This window comes from Oryza sativa, chromosome 4 (genome assembly GCF_034140825.1).
Source record: "Oryza sativa Japonica Group chromosome 4, ASM3414082v1".
In the NCBI taxonomy this organism is placed as follows: Eukaryota; Viridiplantae; Streptophyta; class Magnoliopsida; order Poales; family Poaceae; genus Oryza; species Oryza sativa.
Window position 1 is genome coordinate 13,401,259 of NC_089038.1, and position 21,173 is coordinate 13,422,431.

The 21,173-nt window shown below is 44.5% G+C and overlaps 1 protein-coding gene and 2 long non-coding RNA genes across 3 annotated transcripts; 2 read left to right on the forward strand and 1 right to left on the reverse strand.

Annotated features, from left to right (window-relative positions):
- Positions 1 to 6,251: 6,251 nt before the first annotated feature.
- LOC9269174 (metal tolerance protein C4) lies at positions 6,252 to 12,640 on the reverse strand. The gene is made up of 13 exons (XM_015781753.3): positions 12,066 to 12,640; positions 11,903 to 11,960; positions 11,088 to 11,220; positions 10,945 to 11,000; positions 10,534 to 10,648; positions 10,359 to 10,416; positions 10,164 to 10,282; positions 9,842 to 9,961; positions 8,499 to 8,600; positions 8,348 to 8,420; positions 7,670 to 7,737; positions 6,616 to 6,676; positions 6,252 to 6,539 (listed from the first exon to the last, which is right to left on the reverse strand). The coding sequence occupies exons 1-13, from the start codon at positions 12,394 to 12,396 to the stop codon at positions 6,415 to 6,417; spliced, it is 1,419 nt and encodes a 472-aa protein (XP_015637239.1). The 5' UTR covers positions 12,397 to 12,640; the 3' UTR covers positions 6,252 to 6,414.
- Positions 12,585 to 16,925, forward strand: LOC136355921 (uncharacterized). Its single transcript, XR_010740505.1, has 4 exons — positions 12,585 to 13,359; positions 13,470 to 13,547; positions 13,629 to 13,729; positions 16,845 to 16,925. It is a non-coding gene; the product is annotated as an uncharacterized lncRNA (long non-coding RNA).
- A 985-nt stretch (positions 16,926 to 17,910) lies between these two features.
- Positions 17,911 to 18,648, forward strand: LOC136356392 (uncharacterized). The gene is made up of 2 exons (XR_010741149.1): positions 17,911 to 18,167; positions 18,394 to 18,648. It is a non-coding gene; the product is annotated as an uncharacterized lncRNA (long non-coding RNA).
- Positions 18,649 to 21,173: the final 2,525 nt, after the last annotated feature.

Below are 21,173 nucleotides of genomic sequence, written 5' to 3' on the forward strand. Positions count from 1 at the left end.
AGATTACCTGCTCGATGCTCGTTAAGCATAGCATGACCCAGCAGATAGATTCGTGGCTTCCGATGCCTCCCATACATACTTACATAGCACATAGCAGTAGAAGACTAACATCGATTTCTGCATTAACAAAAAGGACCGCATGTAGCTCACTACTTAAAAAAAGCATTTTTTTCCGACGTGGGGTCTTTTTTTCGCAGGCGGACATGACCCTTGGAGCCAAATGACCGCCTACAAAAATATAAATCGGGTGAAGTTCGTTATCCACCTACGAAAATCTATTTTCGCAGACGGACCACTTAAGCGGCGTCTAAAAAATGTTTTTTTGCAGGCGGACCACTTAAACGGCGCCTGCTTGGCGAACCTTATGTGGTCCGCCTGCAAAAATCCTACCTACCCAAATAAAATCAGTCATCCTTATCTTCTCCTCCTTCATCCTTATCCTCTCCTCTCCACCACCATCCCCTCCTCTCTCTCTCTTCCCTTCCCATCATATCCTCTGCTCCCTCCCCTCCCCTTCCTTCCTTCCTCCGTGAGAGAGAGAGAGCTTCGGCGGCGGCGCGGGCAAAGGGGGCCGCCGGCGGCGCGAACGGAGGGCGGCGGCAGAGGCACGAGTGGAGGGGGCCGGCGGTGGCGTGGGCGAAGGGATTCGGCGGCGGCGGCGCGGGGCGGAGGGCGTCGGCGATGATGACTACCGCACAACGACGATGACTACCGAGCGACGATGACTACTACCGCCGGCCACGTCGCTGCCCCTCCCCGCGACCCCTCCTCTCATAGATCCGGCGGAGGGGATGGGTGTCGGCAGCGGCGCAAGGCGTATGGGTCGGCGGCGGCGCGAACGGAAGGCGTCGGCCGGCGGCCCTACCGCAAGACGACGACGGCCCACCGCGCGACGACGACGACTAGCACCGGCCGCGTCGCCGGCCCTCCCCTCCCAGATCCGGTCGGAGGGGGGAGGGAGGCGGCGGCGGCCACCCCATGCAACGGAGGAGTTCGCCGGCGACGACGACTCAGAGACGACAACGTGGTTTTTTTAGTTTACATGTACATTGATGTTAACTTGATGTGAATTTGAATCCAATGCTTTTGTGATGTGAATGTCTGTGATTGGATTTTGTTTCTTGGATGAGATTTGTGAATATTAGTGATTTGTGATTTGTGATTTGAAACCCTAGGGAGGGGTGGGGCTGGCGGGAAATATTTTTGGTGCCGAGGGTATTTTTGTAGGTGGGGCTAGTGTAGCATTTGAGGTGCCTGGGAAGATGCCTGGGAAGATTCGAACGGCTGCCTTCGAAATCATTTTCGCAGGTGGTGCTTTGGTCCGCCTGCAAAAATTGAAGATTTTTAGCGTCGTTTGGATACAGGCGGAAAGTTTTGCCGCCTGCGAAAATGTGTTTTGACCACCTGCGAAAACCTTTTTTCTAGTAGTGGCTGCTGCAGCTTCACTAGTTCACTATGTGCACTATCAGCGCTGCTCTCAATGTGTCAAGCCATACGCATATTGGAGTATCGTCTTTATTTATGCTATCTATGCACTTCGTTTTATATCGTCTCAAGAGTATAACTATTGCTAGTATATGGTTGACACTACCATCCAATATGGTGGAGATAGAAAAAAATTGTGGTTGCAGACTGTAAGTTTTGAAATTTCAGCCTGAAATTGTTCTTTTATGGTCTAGCAAGCTCTACATATATACGTCACAGGGTGTCTTTGTGCTATGTTTATGCAAACAAAAAATCTTAAAAGAACGTGAAAATTCAGGTAGGAGAGGAAGAAAAGAAAGTCTCAAAAGTATTGAGATCCTCTGCTGTATTGCAAAGAACATGCGTTCGTCCCAAAAACTTGTAAAATCATTAAAAACTCTTCTCTTATTCAACGCTTTCAGCAAAGTTCACTCTCCTCAATTCTGCAGTATGTGATATGAGGAGCTTCATAGACTGCTTTGTATGAACGTTTTCTGCCAATTTTATAATTCTGATAACATCGGGCAGCCTTTATACATAGATACATATAGCACCCAATAAACAGTGAGTAAATTCACAAAATTACATATACTATGATAAATCTATCACAAAACTATAGATTTAACCACGTGTATCATAAAACTATAGCTTTCTTCACAATACTAGAAATTTAAGGTATCAAAAAAACTACAAATTAAACATCAGTTTTATTATAAAACTACTTTGTAAGCTCACTAGTGCTATGGATATGAACTTTAAAGTCTGTAGTTATTTGATAATTTCATCACTACATCTGTAGTTGTGTGATACGATGCTTTGTAAAATATAATAATTTTGGTGTTAAATCTGTGATTTTATGAAACACATCTTTAAATATGTAGTTTGGTGATAGTTTGGTCAAAGTATATGTAGTTTTGTAAAAAGAAAAAATACTCGTAAACAGTAGTGGAGATATCATCTTATAGTTTCATGCATTGTTGGTTCGAGACAAATAGCCTTACTGGCATAAATGGGGCCATTGTTGGTGCACCTCCTGGTTGCACTCATGATGCTATCGGGGAAGACTATGCAACCATGGACTTGACTCTCCTCAAATGACCACTCTCGATGTTAGGGCTTCCACAATGTACTTCAAAATTAGTCCATAGTCAATAAAATAAGTAAAAAAGTACTAATTACCCCCCTAACTATCGCGGTCGTCCGAATTACTCCCTAAACCCAAAAACCAGACATCATTCACCCTTAACTTTTAATACCGGACAAATTACCCCCCTCGACCCAATTTAGAGCTGTTTTGCCTACGTGGCGTATATGTGGCAATCCAGTCAGCATTTTCTTATTAAAAAAATGGTGGGGTCCACCTATCATCTACCCTCTTCCTCTTCTCTTCTCTCTCTCTCATCCACAAGTTGACAAGCGTGGACGACGGGGATGAGCGGCAGCTGGAGGAGGCGTGGCACGCGGAGGCGGCGGCGCTGGCGATGGCCGAGATGGAGAAGACAAGTGCCGCCCGGCCATGGAGGCGGCTGAGGCGGCGCAGCATGGCATGGCGCATGGCGGTGCGGGGAAGGCAGCGGAGGGCGGTGCGGCCGACGGTGGGCGCGGGCGATCGGCGCGGAACGGCACGGACAGGCAGGAGGCGGCGGAGAGGCGGGGACAAATGGGGATGGGCGGTAGACTCGTCGCCGGAGTAGACGAGTGGCTGACGAGTCCGTCGGCGGCGGACTCGTCAGCACCTTCAGCAGGATGTTGCGGTCGAGCAGGATGTTGGCCGGCTTGAGGTCGCGGCGCACGAGCGACTCCGGCTTGGTCTGATGGAGGAACAGCAGCGCCGTGGTTATCTCCGCCGAGATCCTGAACCGCTGGCTCCTCGGGATCGACGGGCGACGGCGTGCCGGAATCTTTTTTCTTTTTATTTTTGTCTCTGCCCGCTTCTGAATTTTCTGATCTGATTTGGCGCCGCGTTTTGGACTTTGGGAATGTGGTTATGTGCTGCATATGTAGTATATTGGTTTCTCTTTGGAATGTTGGGTAAAGAATTTTGTCGAGAGCTAACTTGCACACTTGTATATATGCATGGCCTTAATTTGCAGTCGATGGCTTGCATCATCAGTGATTTTGCAGCCGTCCACCGAGGCGCGGCGGTACCAGCAGCCGCCGCCGGCGTAGCTAGACACGTACGTGGTGCAGATGCCCAAGGTCAAGGTGTTCCGCGTCCCGCCGCCGGAGAACGCGCACCTCTTCCAGCACTACACCCGCCGCGCGCGCCAGGCGCCACGCCCGCTGCTCCTGCGTCCGCGTCTGCTCCTGGCTCCTCCTCATGCTCGTCTTGCTCATCGTCGCGCTCACGGCCTTCGCCCCCGTCGTCTACCTCGTGTTTAAGCCCAGGCAGTCGGACTACACGCTCCAGAGCGCGAACCTTCTCGTCGGCCTCTCGGCGTTGCGCCGCCGCTGCGCCTCCAGGTCGGCCAGCTGTTGCGCCGCCTCTCCGCCGCTGCCCGCCTATCCGCGCCGTTCCGCGCCGACCGCCCTCGCCCACCGTCGGCCGCACCGCCGTGCGCGCCGACCGCGCCGTCCACTGCCTTCCCCGCACCGCCGTGCGCCATGCCATGCTGCGCCGCCTCGGCCGCCTCCATGACCGGGCGGCACTTGTCTTCTCCATCTCGGCCATCGCCAGCGCGCCTGCTCCGCGTGCTGCGCCTCCTCCAGCCGCCGCCCATCCCCGTCGTCCCCGCTTGTCAGCTTGTGGATGAGAGAGAGAGGAGAAGAGGAAGAGGGAAGATGACAGGTGGACCCCACCATTTTTTTAATAAGAAAATGCTGACTGGATTGCCACGCGTACGCCACGTAGGACAAAACCGCTCTGAATTGGGTCGAGGGGGGTAATTTGTCCGGAATTGAAAGTTGAGGGGGGTAATTCAGACGCCGCGATAGTTTGGGGGGTAATTCATACTTTTTCTATAAAATAATACATTCAGCTACCTAACCACATTGTGGAAGTAGTTCATAGGAGAAAAATAGCCAAAGTCATCCATAAGCATATGAGCTGCCCATATAGAATAAAATATGTCATTTGTCTCTATTTCCTCTCTCCTCTTCCTACTACTTACTGCCTGTATACATTGTGAATATTGCAATAGTTAAAGTGTCCCATCTATATGTACTACTTTAGCTATATGCATTGATGTTGCCTTTAGCACGTCAACACGGATAAATTATTCTGATGGTTGTGTGCATCATCACTCGTACTCAACCGAACAGGCTTATATCGGAAAGGACGCGGCGGATTGCCACTACTTAAAAAAAAGCACATAGAGATCGGCACTATAGGTACCGAAAGTGCTAAAAATCGGCATCTATATTTTTTTTCTCACCTCTGTGGATTGAAAATACAAAAACTGACACATTTAAATAATTATATGTATTGGTTCTAAAGAAAAACTGGCATCTGAGATAATGGTTTTTAAAAAATAGAACCTTTAATATATTATAGGTGACCATTAATTAAAAACTGACAACCCTAATATATTATAGGTGTTGGAATTTTTTTTTAAAAAAAAGGCACTCCTAAAATCGAGTCGAGCCGAACACCGGTGGCCTCCCGTCCTTCTCCTCTTCTCATCTCTCTCTTCTGTCATTATTCTCTCCTCCTTTTTCCTCCACTGCACCCTCTCCTCTCTCTCTCTCTCTTGGCTCTCTCTCTTTATCTCTCTCTCAGTCCCCCTCCCCCCCTCTCTCTCTCTCCATCGGTCCCCACCGACCCGGCGTAAGTAGCCTGACGCGGCGCCATCCACTCCGCCATTCAGAGTTCTGAACTCTGAACTCCATTTTAGTTTTTCGCTCCTAACACTGGCTCCGTCCCTAGCCACGCCGCTCGCTACTTTCCTCCACCGCCGATGTCTCTATCCCCACCCACCCCGTAGCTTCGGTAGCCTCATCAGGGACAGAAGGGCACGAGAAAGACGGTGAGGAGAGGAGGCAGATGAGGCCAGCGACGCTGCCGCCGCCGCTCAAAGTATCCAGATCCGAGATGTCCTCTTCGATTCCTCCTGCTTTCTCTCGGCCAGCATCACCTTGTGGCTATCAGATCTAGCGACAGTGAGTTCGGAGGTGCCTAATCCAGCAGCCCACCCTGTAGCCACTGAAGAAGAGGGTGAAGTCCCTCAGGCGGCTAGAGGTAGAGCAAATATTGTTTTCTTATGAAATTTTTGGGTTTGTTTTCTTAAGCTTCGGTTCTTGTTTTTGGCTTATGGTGTTATCCGATTTGGTCATATTGAAGCTATGAAACTTTACGAGGATTTTGTTGTATTAACGGATACAACTTGGTTTCCTTTTCTCCTATTCTGAGTTGGTTTTCTTTTCTCCGATTCTGAGTATGCAAAGAACAACTGGGATTCAAGGAGGATGGCATGACACGCTCGATGGAGAAAGACGTACACGACAGATGAAAACATATTAGTGGATTCAGGGACAAGACAACGGCGTGATGCGCTCAACGAACAAAGACGTACCACAACAGATGAAAACATCGGCATGACGCGCTCAATAGACAAAGGCGTACCGCAACAGGCGAAAGCGTATTAGTACCATTGGAAAGTTACAAATGTTTTTAGTAGTTAAGATAAGAAATTGAGGTTCGGTTGGCAGACGAACCTCAGATTTATGCTCCAACGGACACTTATTTGTCACCTATTGAGGCTTATTTCAACTCCTTCCCTCATTTTCACTCAAGTTAGTAACAGAAAAGATATCCGTTGTTTGAGTAATTTCCGCGCTCAACTACTCCCTTTCTCTGCAACAAGTTATAAGCTTATCATTCTTACATGGCAACAAGCCAACAGCAAAATCGCTGAGGATGAATACCAATGTCATACAAAAAATTGTGTTGGAATTGACAGCAAGTGAGACCAATCGAATGGAGAATATATCCACATCTACAAAATTGTTACTCTAAAGTGAAAGCCCTTCTGGGTTGTGTGCTTCAATGTCAACATGTTTAATCCCAGGCACAATCTTTTGGATCTCTGACTCCAGCCGATCCACTTCATACCCAAGAGCTTCGACTACATCCTCACCTGTACAAGCAGTGTTTTTCAGATAGAGATAACAAGCATAAATCCCTTATTAGAGCAACATATATATATTGCATACCGTAGTTAGACATGACCCTTATTAACTCCGTATCATCCTTGGACAATGAAGCCTCCCGGAACTGTAAAACGGAAAAAGCAAGAAGCTCAGGGATGTAGAAATAATGCAAAACCAAAACTGGGTGATCATAATGTCCTATGTCCAAAACAGCACACTCTCCTGACAAGGTAGAGTATTCTGTCTCGCCTGTCCTCTCCTCCTCAAAATTGATTTAGGACATGAGGCTTCGAATGATCATTCGTTTCCTCTACATGTGTGTGCAGAACACAAGAAAATCTCACGACAAAATGAGGACTTTTCATTCATTATACATCTTTAAATTATTTAAATACTAGTTTAAGAGTTTTAAACACTGAATTACATAATTCAAGTGATTTTGACACTGCAAAGAAAAGGCGAGGGAAAACAAGTCAGGTGTTAAGACTTGAACTCACAACTACCATAGACATAAGGTCTACCATTAGGGCACTTGAGTACCTAAAATCTCATTAAAATCTTGTGCTACAAGTACAAAAATCACTTATATTGCTAGCATGAATATTGAAATCTTGAAAGTAATTATTAAAATCATCAAAAACAAGTACCAGAGATAATTAAAACCATGAGAAATAGCTTTTAAGTGTACTTGGGGATTCGGGTTGTATAATGTTCACTAAACTCATGTGTGGCAAAGTAAGCAAGTAAAAGGCATCGGGGGCAATTTGAAAAAGCAGTGACTTATGGAGGGTTTTATATTTTTCTTCCAATTTCCTATTAAGGCTAAACAGCAGTAGAAAAATATCAGTAACAAATATCTAGTATAGTTGTAACTTGTAGGTGCTAGAATAATATTTGTGTTGAGCACGCAAGTTAAACCCAAACACTAACTTATAGCTGAAAATTTAGCTAGCATTTGAATATATCAGCTACAAGGCATTACGTACAATTTAAACAAATATAGCTGATGAATGAGCAGTTGTTTCACTAAATTAGCAACTGAGATATACCCCGTACAAAAAACAGCGGCCAGCAACCACTAACACTAATCAAACTAATTTTCAGAGGAGAAGAGCACCTGTTTTGCCCATTCTCCACGTCCAGTCCTTTCCAAATAATTCTGCACCAGGACTACTCCATTGAAATCTATGAGAAGATTAGGCCAGAAAATTGTCAAGAAAAGAGCCGTAAGGGAGTATGCGAGGTAAACAAAATAAGAAAGTAACAGGACTGATGTTATAGATGAGTTCAACAAATCAATAAGCAATGTTAATGGGAATAGTCACTTGCAGACACATTACACCAGCTCACATGAGGAAAAATCCCTGTGGGCACTTGCTATCATGGGAATTTCAGATAGTTCTAGACTCAAGTAACACAACACTACAACAGTACATTAATTTATCATCTGAATTGGAGCCAAGTCATGAGTTAGATTAACGAAGAAGTATACCATATTAGTAGTAAGAAATACAGTAAATGGTTAATAGAAGGTACAACAGGTCTCTGCACATGAATAAAACCATCTTGATCATTTACAGATCACCAGTTCATCTCACAGAAACAAGATTGACTGTAATAAGTGCTCTAGTATGACTCTTTTAAACAAAAGGTAGGCTTAAGAACAATGGATATAATCATAAATGAAGACGTCTCAAACTAAAAATGACATGCATCACAAGTACTAACTGAAAATGACGACAAAAATAAAATAACTGCCTTAAATTTGGAGAAAGCCAGATTATAAGAGCTGTACCAATTTCAGCTTTGAATCTAAAGAATCCTGGTCCAATCACCTCACTTTTGCAATCATAAAGAGCATCTACAACCTGCATGATGCAAGAAAATCAGCTCCATAACATAGATCCAGTGTGCGATATGGAATAAGGATATCCACAAATTTTCACCGGATCAGCCTTCAGAAACTCAAGAACACGCTGCATGTCATGATCATCAATAGCCCTTCCAATTAAAGCATGCCTGTTTCTCTGGATTAGAAAAATAGCAACCTACAGAGAGCACAATAGTTTAATTTGGAACAAGGCATGGACAGGGATGAGAAAATTGGAGAAGCAAATCATCAGCAAACTCATATGAGTACACCTTTTGCACTGTGCACAATTTTGGTGATTCTTTGGCAATAGACTTTTAAAGTTCTTGTTCAATTTGGGTGGCATTTCATGAAAACAAGATTGGCTAAAGCTGGTTTTCAGTCATTAGTGTTTATGTTTTGACTTTTCTGAAAATCAGGAAAAGGTGGTCTTACAGAAAAGAATGCAATTATATGCTTTTAGAGATCTCCATGTTGCCCCAAACCAATGGAGACAAGATTTAAGGTGGTTCAAGCTAGAAACATGTTTAACCAAATCTAGTATTATCAGAACTGTCTATCCAAAATCTCCTTTAAGACTACAGCTCTGTATGGTAAACCATAAATTGTTCCAGGCAAACAACAGCCACATGCATATCTGACCTGCTTACTTTTTAGAGAGAACTTCCTTGGGAATTGGACACGTCATTTTTAAGTTTAGGAGGAGTTGGGTACTACTGCAGATTATAAGCAGTAAGTGTTACCTAACAGTATCGACTGTATACGTGATACCTGAGTACCCGACAACCCATTTATGGTTCCAATTATGTAACAATATACAAATGAATTAGGCTTTTTTAGATTTTAGAAACACACAAAAACATGGATAGCATCCACAATTTTAGTATGAGCAGAATACAGAATATCTGAATAAAATATACTTCAGAATAGATGTAGTCAACATACAAGAAATACACATCAATAAACAAATCTTTACTGGTAGCTATGAATCTTTTGGTCTTGGGGTTTCACAAACTGCTGATATCTGAACATAGTGCTCATCTGTTATGATAGCCAAAATACTGTTTTATCTTGCATAGAAATAAAAAATGAACAAAGCACCATTTGGCCCTTCCTAGCATAGTTGATGGGCATTCGATGAAGTGTAGACAGCAACAATAGAAATGCAAGAAATAAGAAGTTTAACAAGATAAGTGGGATAAAAGATTTAGATTGTCATAGTTTATTTAATTATAAAGAAACGAGGACATGATATTTGTGTCAGACTAAGGGGTATACATGTATCCAATACCAAATGACCATTCAATAAGGCAGAAAACAATTGAACAAATATTCCGTTACATCAATTAGTCACACATAGCAACAGAATATAAGCCAAGAAAGATAATAGAATAATATGAACCGACTATGTTAACATACCATTCCCAGTAAGTTGCCAACAATGATGGAGCCAATTGGATCATACATAGCATTGCCTGTGGTTTGAACAGCCACCAAAGATGCTCCAGCAATTGCAAGACCTGTAACAGCAGCACCATCCTGTAGGACATTATCAGGGCATGAGAAGGAAATCAAGTAGAGGAATAGCAGGTGAGTGGTAAATGAACAAAACATTTATTGATATGGCATCACCATATGATACTTATGAGCAACTGAAGCAGTCATCAACTGTTTTAGAAACAAAATTTCATTTCGACATGAAAAAAAAAAGTATTGAGGTAGTCTAGAACACATCACTCACTTCAGTCATGACAGCAACTGAAGTTGGATCATGACCACGCCAGATGTAGTCCCTGATACTCATTCCTTCTGCTGCTGCACCCTTCCTAACAGCCTTTATAGCAACCAGCAGTGAAGCACCTAAGAGGCAATAGGGTGACTCAATTATAACAAAGTAAAGACATGGTTAGAATGTCATGTAGCAAGCATGTAATACCTTCAATTAGGAAGGACCCACCAATCACTAATGCAGCATAGTGGATGTTCTCAGGGGGCTGTCAAATAAATGTGTCACGATATAACAACTGTAGTTAGGTAACAAAGATTTTCTAATAAGATGGAGTGCATGTGTAAAATCTTTTGGTGAATCAAATGATACATTTGCATCATACTTGCGAATTCCATAAGTTTTGAACTCCATGCACAATGGTAGCACCTGAACCCAAACAAAATATTCCAACTGCAGATATCAAGGACCATACAAATCTTTCTTTTGAATAACCATAGCTGCAGAAAGAGAAATTAAGACATGGGGCAGGCAGCATGTCAGTTTATGGCATATCACAAATAGCCTTACCACTGATTCTATTGTGAGTAGCATTTAGTGGTATACTGGCATGACAATGAATAACAGGATTCCCTGTTTATCTTCAATTCAAGACAATTTTACTCTGGTGAAAATAACTGATTTTCCATGCAGAAATGGGACTAAATTTATGGTACAGAGAAAATAACAGTAATGAAAGAAAGTGATATTTATATGTCAACAAAGCAGCATTTCCAAATTGACAATCGATACATACGGGTGTAGAGCATCTGGAGCACGTCTTGAGCTGCTCAAGCCATATGCAAGAAGAGCCTGATGTTTAATCAACAATTAAGCCCTGGACATGAACCTTCAACAAAGCTTACAAAAAAAGATAGCAAAAGTAGAAGCATCAACTACCTGGTTAGCGAAGTCTGCAACTGAGTGCACTAGCTCAGCTAGCATAACATGACTAGATGTTGAAAGCCATACACCAAACTTCAACGAAAAGACAAGAAAATTACACCACAGTGCTGTGTTAACCGCTCGATGGCTGAGATCACATTCCATTAGCATCAACATGAAACAAAATGTAATAGGTAAGCTTGTGAACAATCCAAATATGTAATGATTAACTAATCGTAATATTGGACATAAATCTGGCAACATATGCAATGAAGAACTAAAATCGAATACTCTTCTTGCCGTTGTTTTATTTTACCACATGGACAAAAACATAAAGGGTTATGTGCAACATGTTTTTATCAGTAAGCATCAGGAAACATATTTCACTTGAACCGTACAGAATAGGTAAAGTACTCCACAATCCTTTCCTCTCAAGCTTACAATAGTGCTACATCCAATCCCCCTCCCATTGCTATCAATGTCATTGTGTAGGACGATCACGAATAACATTTATGTCCAATCACATTATAGAGCCAAAAGCATTTCTGACGCATATATTCCTTGAACACTCACCCCTTCAACTTCAATCAGATAGAAGGTATCAAGTAACCAGAGCACACCTTTTTATTGCAATGCTTCCAATATATTAAAAGTAAACTAACAAGATCATACCTTTAACCCGAAAATCAATACGACTGCAGGACTGAAAGAAGGTAACACGCTAAGTTGCTTGCACATTGCAAATAGAAGACGTACTACACACGAAGCTTAGCACGCCATACAAAGGTTCTAACTTGAGCGGGGGAAAAAATGGGGCATATCCGTCTCACCTGTGCTCATCGTCAAAGTGCGCCTTCTTCTTCGCCTTGGCGACACGAAGAGAATAACCTGCGCCACAACAACAAGAAGAATACGCAAAGAGAGAACCTAAGAAGCCCGCAACAACGAGGTGAGAGAGGAAAGAGGGAAGGTGAGCGAGGCACCCAGTCTTACTGCGGGAGAGGGTGAGCCGTACGGGAGGCGCGTCGGCGACGGGGCCGCGCGGCGGCGACGGGGCCGGGGGGAGGGCCCGCGCCCGCGCCCGCCACCGGCTTAGCCCTAGGACCCCCGAGGCGAGGAGCGGGCGGGGCGAGAAGGGAGGAGGGGGCGACGGGTGGTCGTGGTCGTGGTGGTCGCCGCTGCGGCGGGAGAGGAGGAGGAGGTGGTGGAGAGGGTAGGGCGAGGAGGGGAGGCGGGGGAGGGAGGAGGAGGATGAGGAGGAGGAGCTAGACGAGGAGAGGAGGCGGAGGCGGAGGGCCGCGGCGGCGGCGAATGGGCGGCGCATTTAGGGGTAGGGGTGACGGCGGCGGCGGCGAGGCTGCTGCTGCGGCGGCCGCGGGCGGGGCGCGGCTTCCATGCGAGGGAAGCGATAGAAAAAGGAAGCGGGGGGAGTTTGGGCTTGGTTGGGGCGTGGAGAGTGGAGACGGCGATGGAGTGGACGGTGGGAGAGAGCGATGGACCCGACGGTGGGGTGGAGCTCGTGGACGCTAGGGTTGGGCCAATCTCTGTCACGACTTCTCTTCCCGGACAACAGCTGCCATTTCTTGCCGAGGGCCTATTTGGAGAGCCTCCTTCTCTCGGAATCAAAACTCTAGATTTTTTTTAGAAGTTAATACTTATAGAATCCAGGAAATGAAATTAAGATTTTTTTATTCTCAGAAGCTTAAGCTCCTCCAAACCGGCCATAAAACTTATAACTAGTGTTTTACTACGTATTTATTTACCCTGTGATAAAATCTGATTTATCCTGAAACGTGATATTCCTAAAAGTTTTATCTTGCGTGATAAATACGTGACTCTTAAATAAACACATGTACTAATTGCATGTTTGTTCGGATACTAACTTTACCATAATCCCCCTGAAAAAAAAAACATAATCCAACTTACCAAAGATAAAAGATGGGACAAACCCACACAAATTGTGACCAACGACAAATGTAGCAATGTTTGGCTAAGAAATGAGCCTATGACATGTGGGCCAGTAAGTTAGTAAAGTATGGTTTGTCACAGATATAGCAGTTAGTAAAGTATGGCTTGTCAAAGATATAACAACCAACCAAATACTTACTTTAACTAAAGTGTGTGGTACGTCTAATGTGTGACGTGACAAACTATGGCAACAAAACCAAATAGGTCCTAAGCAGGGTTGGCCCTGCACTTAGGCGAGTTGTGAGACCGTCTAGGGCCCAGAGCGGAGGGGGGGCATCACCAACCCCATCCCACCCCCATCCTAGCCTAATTGATACGGGTAAGGCTTCCTCTTTCACGTCGCTTCCTTTTTATCCCCGATTTGCTCCTTGACCGTGACTTCGCTTTGCACCCATTTGCACCATCTCTCCATCTCTATGCGATAAGCAGGCAACATCAGTGAGAGTCGGCAGCAGCGACCATCAGGAAACCCACAACTTGCCCCTTGCATCATGGTGACTGCACTAGGTATTCTCATTGGCATCTATAGTCCAAAATTTAGGTTAGTTTTATTTTGTTCTTGATGATTAATCTACTATGTAATTTTAGGTGTTAGAATATTTCATAAGGAGCATCTTTCAGTACTCACAAAAGGGAAAAAAATTGCATCAAGAAATGAGACATTGGATATCTGTTATCCCCAATTCAAGGTATTTGTACTATTTGGTTTATTTTTCATGTTATACTATCAATATTAATTATAGAGAACGGAATATTGTATTGCAATTATTTGGTTTATCATGTAGTAATATTGATTTTGTCACTTTGTAGAGGATGTATGGCTTATAAAATATATTTACAAGTACAAGAATATTTAGCCCTAAAGGCCTTAACGTTGGGTTCACCGTTCGCCTAGGACCCTCCAAACTATAGAGTCGCCCTGGTCCTAAGGTCCACATATCATCCTCTCATGTTTTATAGATCACATCCAAGCAATGATTATCGCGTAAAACCCTTCGACACCCACGTACAAGATTCCAATCACATAGTGGATTACCAAGTCATTGATGATTTGTATGTTACATGTGTTGATTTCTATGGAGTAATATTAAGAAATTTACAAAACCCAATGTTTTTATGCTGCTAATGTCCTAGTCCCTACATATAAGTATTTGTGAATTTTTCTCTGATTAACATAACAAGAGGAGGTAGCGCTGAAAGTTAATAAAAATATGTGTGTTGCAAAAAAAAATATACCTAACAAAATGGTAACAGATGAGGACAGTGGAGAAGCAAATGTTGCTATGAAGAAAGCAAATAAAGGTTGCAACAAAAGTAAAAACAACAAAGTATAGTACTTACTTTACCTTTATCAAAGCTACTTTTTTTTTTGAAAGGAATCAGCACGAGACTGTGCTATTTCATTAGATATAGGCGTAAAAAAATACAACCCCTAGGGGCAAAAAAAAGAGCTGTACAAATTACATAAGCACTATGATTAAGCTGGTAAGAATTCTTCAAGTCGCCTTGCGCCTGCTATTATCCAGGTTCTTGCCTCTTCCTTTATTTTTGCCATAAGGTTGGGGGCCGCCGTTTCCTTGTGCTCGAAGATTCTTTGGTTCCTTTCTTTCCAGATTTCCCAGGCTATGAGTAGGATTAAGGATCGCAGCCCTTTCTTGGGCACTTCCCTTTTGTTGGCTAACATTTCCCACCATTCGTGTATGCTTTAGCATGGCTCCCAATTGCTCGGATCCAATTGTTGATAAGCCACCCAGTTGGCCGTCAGTCTCCAGATCCTTCTGGTGTATCTACAGGAAGCTAAAAGGTGGCATGCCGTCTCGTTCGTCATACGGCATAGGGGGCACACTCCGCTATTTGGCCATCCTCTTGTAGCTATGTCACATCCTGATTTTCGTTTTAGGATTTATAAATTATTTAATAAATTATTAATAGAATTTATATTAAATGTTCTTTAATTTACAAGTGAAGTTAAATGTGGGAAATAAAATTTCCTAAATATAAAGCATGGATGGATTTAATTTTTATTAAATTCTCCATGATTAAGTCAATTCTCTGAAATTTTCTCGGATTTTTCGGAGCTCAATTCCTAAATGCTACAAAGAACAGTTCAGTAATTACTTGATCAATAATGATCTAATTATAATTGTTAAGTGCTTTTCTTGTTTAAAATCCTTAAATTATAAATTGTTGTTTAAAAGGAATTATTAGAAATGATCTTAAAAGCCTAAAAGAGAAGATCTAATTTTTAATTTGTTAAATCTCAATATAAAATTGGGCTAGATAAAATTTTGTTAAATACTTTGCTTAATTCTATAATTCCTAGATTTTTCTGGGATTTATTTGAGCTAAGGAAGTATTTTTAATAAATGGAATTGCATTTCATGAATAATTTAAATTGAAAAAGGTTTTTAAAAGTCTCTTTTGGCTTTGGGCCGAAAGCCGGCCCAAAACCTCTCTCTTTCTCTCTCCCTCGGCCCAGTCCGGCCCAGTCCGCCGAGCCGCCGCTCTCTTCTCTCTCTCTGTCGCTGACAGGTGGGCCCCACCTGTCGGAGCCGTCTTCCTCCTTCGGCCGCCGCCGCCCGAAACCCTAGCCGAGCCGCGCCGCCGCCGCTTTCCAATTTGGCCGCGCCTTTCCTTCTCCGGTGAAATCGATTGAAGGGAAATAATCTCCTCGATCTCCTCTTCCTTTTCTCTTATAGAAACTCCGGTCAATTTCCTTTGGAAATAGGCGGATTCGAGTTTAATTCGGATTCGTTTTTCCCCAACCTTTCCATCCCGCCGCCGGTCGCCGTGGGCCTCCGCCGCCGCCTCCTTGCCCCTTTAAAAGCACCCCCGGTGTCTCCGCTACCCGCCGCCTCTCTCGCCTTCGCCCGCCGTCGTGTGTAGCGCCCTAGCCTCGTGAGCTTTTGCGCCGCCGTCGCCGCCGTTCGTTCAGCCGTGCGCCGCCGTCGCTACGGTCGTCGTCGTCACTCGGGAAGGCCACCGTCGGGATCGCCAAGTCGTCGCCGTCCCCGTCCACCGCTTCGCCGCCGCTAGAGACCGCCGGAGCACCGTCGCCGCCGTTGACCCGATCTTCTCCGCTGCTTCGACCTCATCGCCGACGCCGTCCGTTGCTCCTCCGCCGTTGCTTTGGTCACCGGTGAGTTCGCCGTGCCGTCCGCTACCCGTGGGTGCTCTCCGTTCGTGCCGTCGTGCCGTCGTTCGCCGGCGAGCATGTGCGCTTGAGCCGCCGAGTTGCCGCCGGTGCTGACGTCATTGCTGACGTCATCGCTGACGTCATCGTTGCCGTTCCCCGTGGCCCGGTCGTGGACCGTTTGATCTCGGCCGTCCGTTTTGGATCAAGTCGATCTCGGCCGTCCGTTCCCGTAAACCGTTGCCGTGCACTCGGTCCACCGCAAACCCTAGCCGCTGACGCAATAATCCTTCTTTTCCTTTTCAAAAATAATTCATTATTGCGTCATAATTCAATAAAAATCCATATAAGTGTTTTAATCCGATTTAATCTTTAAAAATTCATAACTAATTCATCTTAACTCAGTTTAATGTGGTTCAAGTTGCAAAAGTTGTATAAAATAAAGATCTACATATTAAAATTGTCCATAAATTGAATTAAATTTATTTAATTCTTTTTAAATGGGCTTTAAATAGATTTAATCTTGTAAAATTCATAATAAATTCAGTTGAAGTCAGAATGAGGCCGTTCAAGTCTCATAATTCATCTAAAATTATAATCTACATGTTTGTTTACTTTTTATGTATTGTTTATTTGGTTTTTATTAGTCTTTTCCTTGTTTTGCGTGTTAGCTTGTCGTTTCCGTCGTTGCGAAGGTTCGCGAGTGCGCCGGAAGTATTCAAGAAGATTAATTGAAGACCGATTATTGCAAGGCAAGTCACACAGATCCTAAACACAATCCTTTGAGCATGTTGATCCTATATTTAAATTCTCTATTTATTTCAACTGTGCATTTATTTTCGAATGTCATTGGGTGGAATTAACCTATTCTTTGTTATGGCCCTTTTGTTCTTGATTACTTTATTCCTTGATACCTTGGGTGATTATAATTGGACTAGTTGAGCTTTATATATATTGGTTCTACTAGATATTAGATATAATTGCTTAGCCATGCTTAGAAACATTAGCACACTATTGGGATAACTTATGACTCACTGTTATTTAATGATGGCTTAATGGTAGCTCACGATGGTTAATCGTGTTATGATAATTAATTGGTAATTAAAATATGATTAATGGTGGGTTGTGAGCACATGGTTTTGAGAGTCGTGCTCATGACAATTAAGGACCGGTTCGCGAGCTACTATTGTGAAACATTAACCGTGCCAACCACAAGCCAGCGTGGGCAACGGCTTTACCTTTTGTATAACATGATTCATTGCGGAGCACCAGACTAAGAAGTGGCGGAGATAAGCCCACGGGGGTCGCTGGGGAGTCCATGCCTCTGGTTTTTGAGGGGGTGATTATGATCCAGGAATGGTGCACTGTGGTGAGTTGTGTTGTGCAGAGGGTATTGTCACAGCCTCTATTCGGGTACTTTCCAGTATCGCGACGCATGGTAGACATGATGTTGAGGCTGTGTCTTGTGGGTACAGTGGTACACCTCTGGCCAGAGTAAAACTATTCGAATAGCCGTGCCCGCGGTTATGGGCGGGTTGAGCAATGTTTTTCGTGATTAGTCTCACACCTCTCACAATAATTATGGATGTTATAACTGGTAATAATTTGCTTAGCTCCTGGTTTGGAGTTAGATCTGTACAGCCGGGTATGGTTGTTCAGGATGGTTGGGCCTGTGCAGCATGGGTGTGTTGTTCAGTGTTGATTAAAATTTCTGATTAACTACTCCACTATTTTATTTCTCTTAAATGTTTTGCTAAATGCTGCTTTTGCAAATGAGCCTATATTATGCCATCCTTTGGTATCCTTGTGCACTTGCATATTTGCTGTGTGGCTTGCTGAGTATGTCATATGCTCACCTTGCAATAATCAATCAACCTCAGTTGAAGACAAGTTGCGAAGGAGAAGACGTTTGGCTTATACCCCAGTTGAGCTGCCTGTGGGAGTGGAGCCGGAGCTTCGCTAGATTTTATTTTTCCGCTGCAGTTTTCTTCATGGTGAGGACTAAGTGCCTCTTAAGTAAGTACTTATTATTTTAGTTAATTTGATGAATCTGCATATTAAATTGTCAGTTTGTGTACCTCGGCTGATTCCTGGACGAGGATTTTATGCACAAATAAGTTTGGAAATTACTTGTGAATTTCCGGGCATGACAAGCTAGTCGATCGGAAGTCCAGACTCTATTTTGAATCACAAGCCATGCATAAAATTTGCATTTTGCAGGGGCCCAAGATTTCCAAATTAGGGGATTGAAGTTGGTGCCGACTGTTCCTAGACACTGAGCCTTGTATGCCGAAGAGGCCGAGTATTCTCCATGATTCGAGAGCTTCCAGACGATGTGATCCGACTTATTTTGGTTTAGCATGATGTCCTGGGTTGCGCTCCATAGGGACACAAGCTGGCTAATCAGTTCCACTGTAAAAGTAGTGTTCCCATTTAGCTCTAGGTCATCGATCCAGGTGTCATTTTCAATGCCTTCACGTAGCGATTTGCTTCTTTTCTTGGAAATTGCATAGACGAGCGGCATGCTGTCCTTTGGTCTTTGCCCGTCCAGCCAGGCGGACTCCCAAAAGCGGATCGTGTTTCCATCCCCTATTGTTATTTTGGTAGCTGCGGTGAAGAGAAGTTTGTCCGTTTCATCACACGGTGTATCTAGTCCCACCCACGGCTTGGTGGGGTCTTTCCATTCATGCCAGAGCCATCTCAGTCGCAAGGCCCTCGTAAATATCTCCATGTTCAGAACCCCTAGTCCTCCTAGTGCGGTTGGGAGGCACGTCCTTTTCCAGTTCACCTTGCATTTCCCTCCTGTAATGTCCCCCGTCCCTGCCCAGAGGAATTTTCTTCTCTTTGCATCTAGAACGCCCAAGGCTTCCTTAGAGATCTTAAGGGCAGTGAGCAAATAGATAGGCTGCGCAGTCAGTACCGACTTGACTAGAGTTGATCGCCCTGCCGGCCCGATGTTTTTTCCCCTCCAGCCGGTGACCCGGTTTGCTATTTTATCAAAGATCGGTTGGACGTCCGTCTTGCGCAGCCTTCCAAGTAGAAGCGGCAATCCTAAGTATTTTATGGGGAATTGGGCCCGTAACGCTGGGACGCCATCAAGGATGGAGTCTAGATCAATGCTTGCACATCTGATTGCCGCCACCTGTGATTTTTGCATGTTTGTGACCAGTCCTGTCGCACGTCCAAAACGCATGAAAATGTCGGTGAAAGCCTTGACATCCTCTCTAAGGCTGTGTTCGCATGCACCTTTTCCCATCCCCTCTCCTTCGTTTTCCGCGCGCACGCTTTTCAAACTACTAAACGGTGTGTTTTTTGCAAAAAGTTTCTATTCGAAAGTTGCTTAAAAAAAATCAAATTAATCCATTTTTGAAAAAAAATTTAGCTAATACTTAATTAATCACGTGTTAATGGACCGCTCCGTTTTCCGTGCACAGGAGTTAGGTTCCCCATCTCCCCCATCCGAACTCAGCCTAACAGGGTTTATGAAAACCACTGCGTCATTAGCGTACATGGAGATTCTGAGGCGAGCCGCTCTACCTCTTAGCTTGGTTATGGCGTTTAGTTCCGTTGCTTTGGAGAGGATCCATTGTAGGGGGTCAATTGCCAATATGAAGAGAAGCGGTGATAGCGGGTCCCCTTGTCTGAGTCCTCTGCCATGCACTATCTTTTCTCCTGGTATCCCGTTGAGCAGTACTTGCGAGGTGGAGGTAGTGAGTATGGTCGTCACCCAGTCTCCATTTCTGCGGGAACCCATGATGTTGCATCATGGCTAAAAGGTAATCCCAACGCACCGAATCGAAGGCTTTGGTGATGTCAAGCTTGAAGAGAAGCATTGGCCGCCTTGTTCTATGGTATCTTCTTGCCAAATTTCTAACATAGAGGAAGTTGTCGTGGATGCTCCTGCCTTTGATGAAGGCGCTTTGATTGACTGTGACGAGGGTTCGCATGTGTAATCGTAGTCGCAAAGCCAAGGTTTTGGAGAGGGTCTTTGCTATACTGTGGATTAGGCTAATGGGCCTGTAGTCCGTCACCTCATCCGCGCCTTCCTTTTTTGGAATCAGGACGATGTTAGCTGAGTTCAGAAGGTTCATGTTCGCACATCTCAGATTATTAAGCGATTCGAAGACCGCCATAATGTCCCCCTTGATAATGTCCCAGCAAACTTTAAAGAAGTTCCCTGTGTAGCCATCTGGCCCTGGTGCCTTGTCAGCTGGCATCTCCTTGATTGCCCGATGAATCTCCTGTTCCGTGAAAGGATCGTCCAGATGCGAGAGGTCCGTCGTTGGGGCATGCAAGGCTTGCCAGTTAATATCGCATGTTCTCGGTTCTGGCCTCCTCATCATCCTAGAAAAATGTTCGAAGATAACATCATCTTTGTCTTGGTGGCTCACCGCCCAGCCACCTCCACTGCGAAGTCTTTGGATGTAATTCTTTCTTCTTCGAGCATTGACTTTGAGGTGGAAAAATTTTGTATTTGCATCTCCCTCCTTGATGTGCATTACGCGGGAAGCTTGCCTCTTCCTTGCGCGTTCAAGCGTTGCCAGGCCAAGTAGGCGGCGTTTAAGTCCTGCTCTCAGCCGGTGCTCTAGCGTTGTGAGCTCTCTTTGCTCCTATGCGGAGTCTAGCCGCTGGATGACGTCAAGCGCCATGTGGAATTGGATTTTCGCCTCAGTGCAGATTCCCCTGGACCACTCTCGCAGACTTTTTCCGGTAATTTGCAGCTTATGATTTAACCGATGCATGGGTTCTGTGTGAGTTGTCTGCTTGCTCCAAGCCACCGCAACAACGTCCTTGAATCCTGGTATCCTTGTCCAAAAACTCTCGAACTTGAAGGGACATGGTTTCCGTGGTCCTGAAGTATTGTAAAGGAGTAGCGAACAGTGGTCAGAAGGGCCTGACGGTAGAGCATTTAGGATGTGCTGGGGGAAAGCTAGGTCCCAAGCCTCATTACAAAAGCATCGGTCCAGTTTCACCATGATCGGCCGTCGCCTCTCATTACT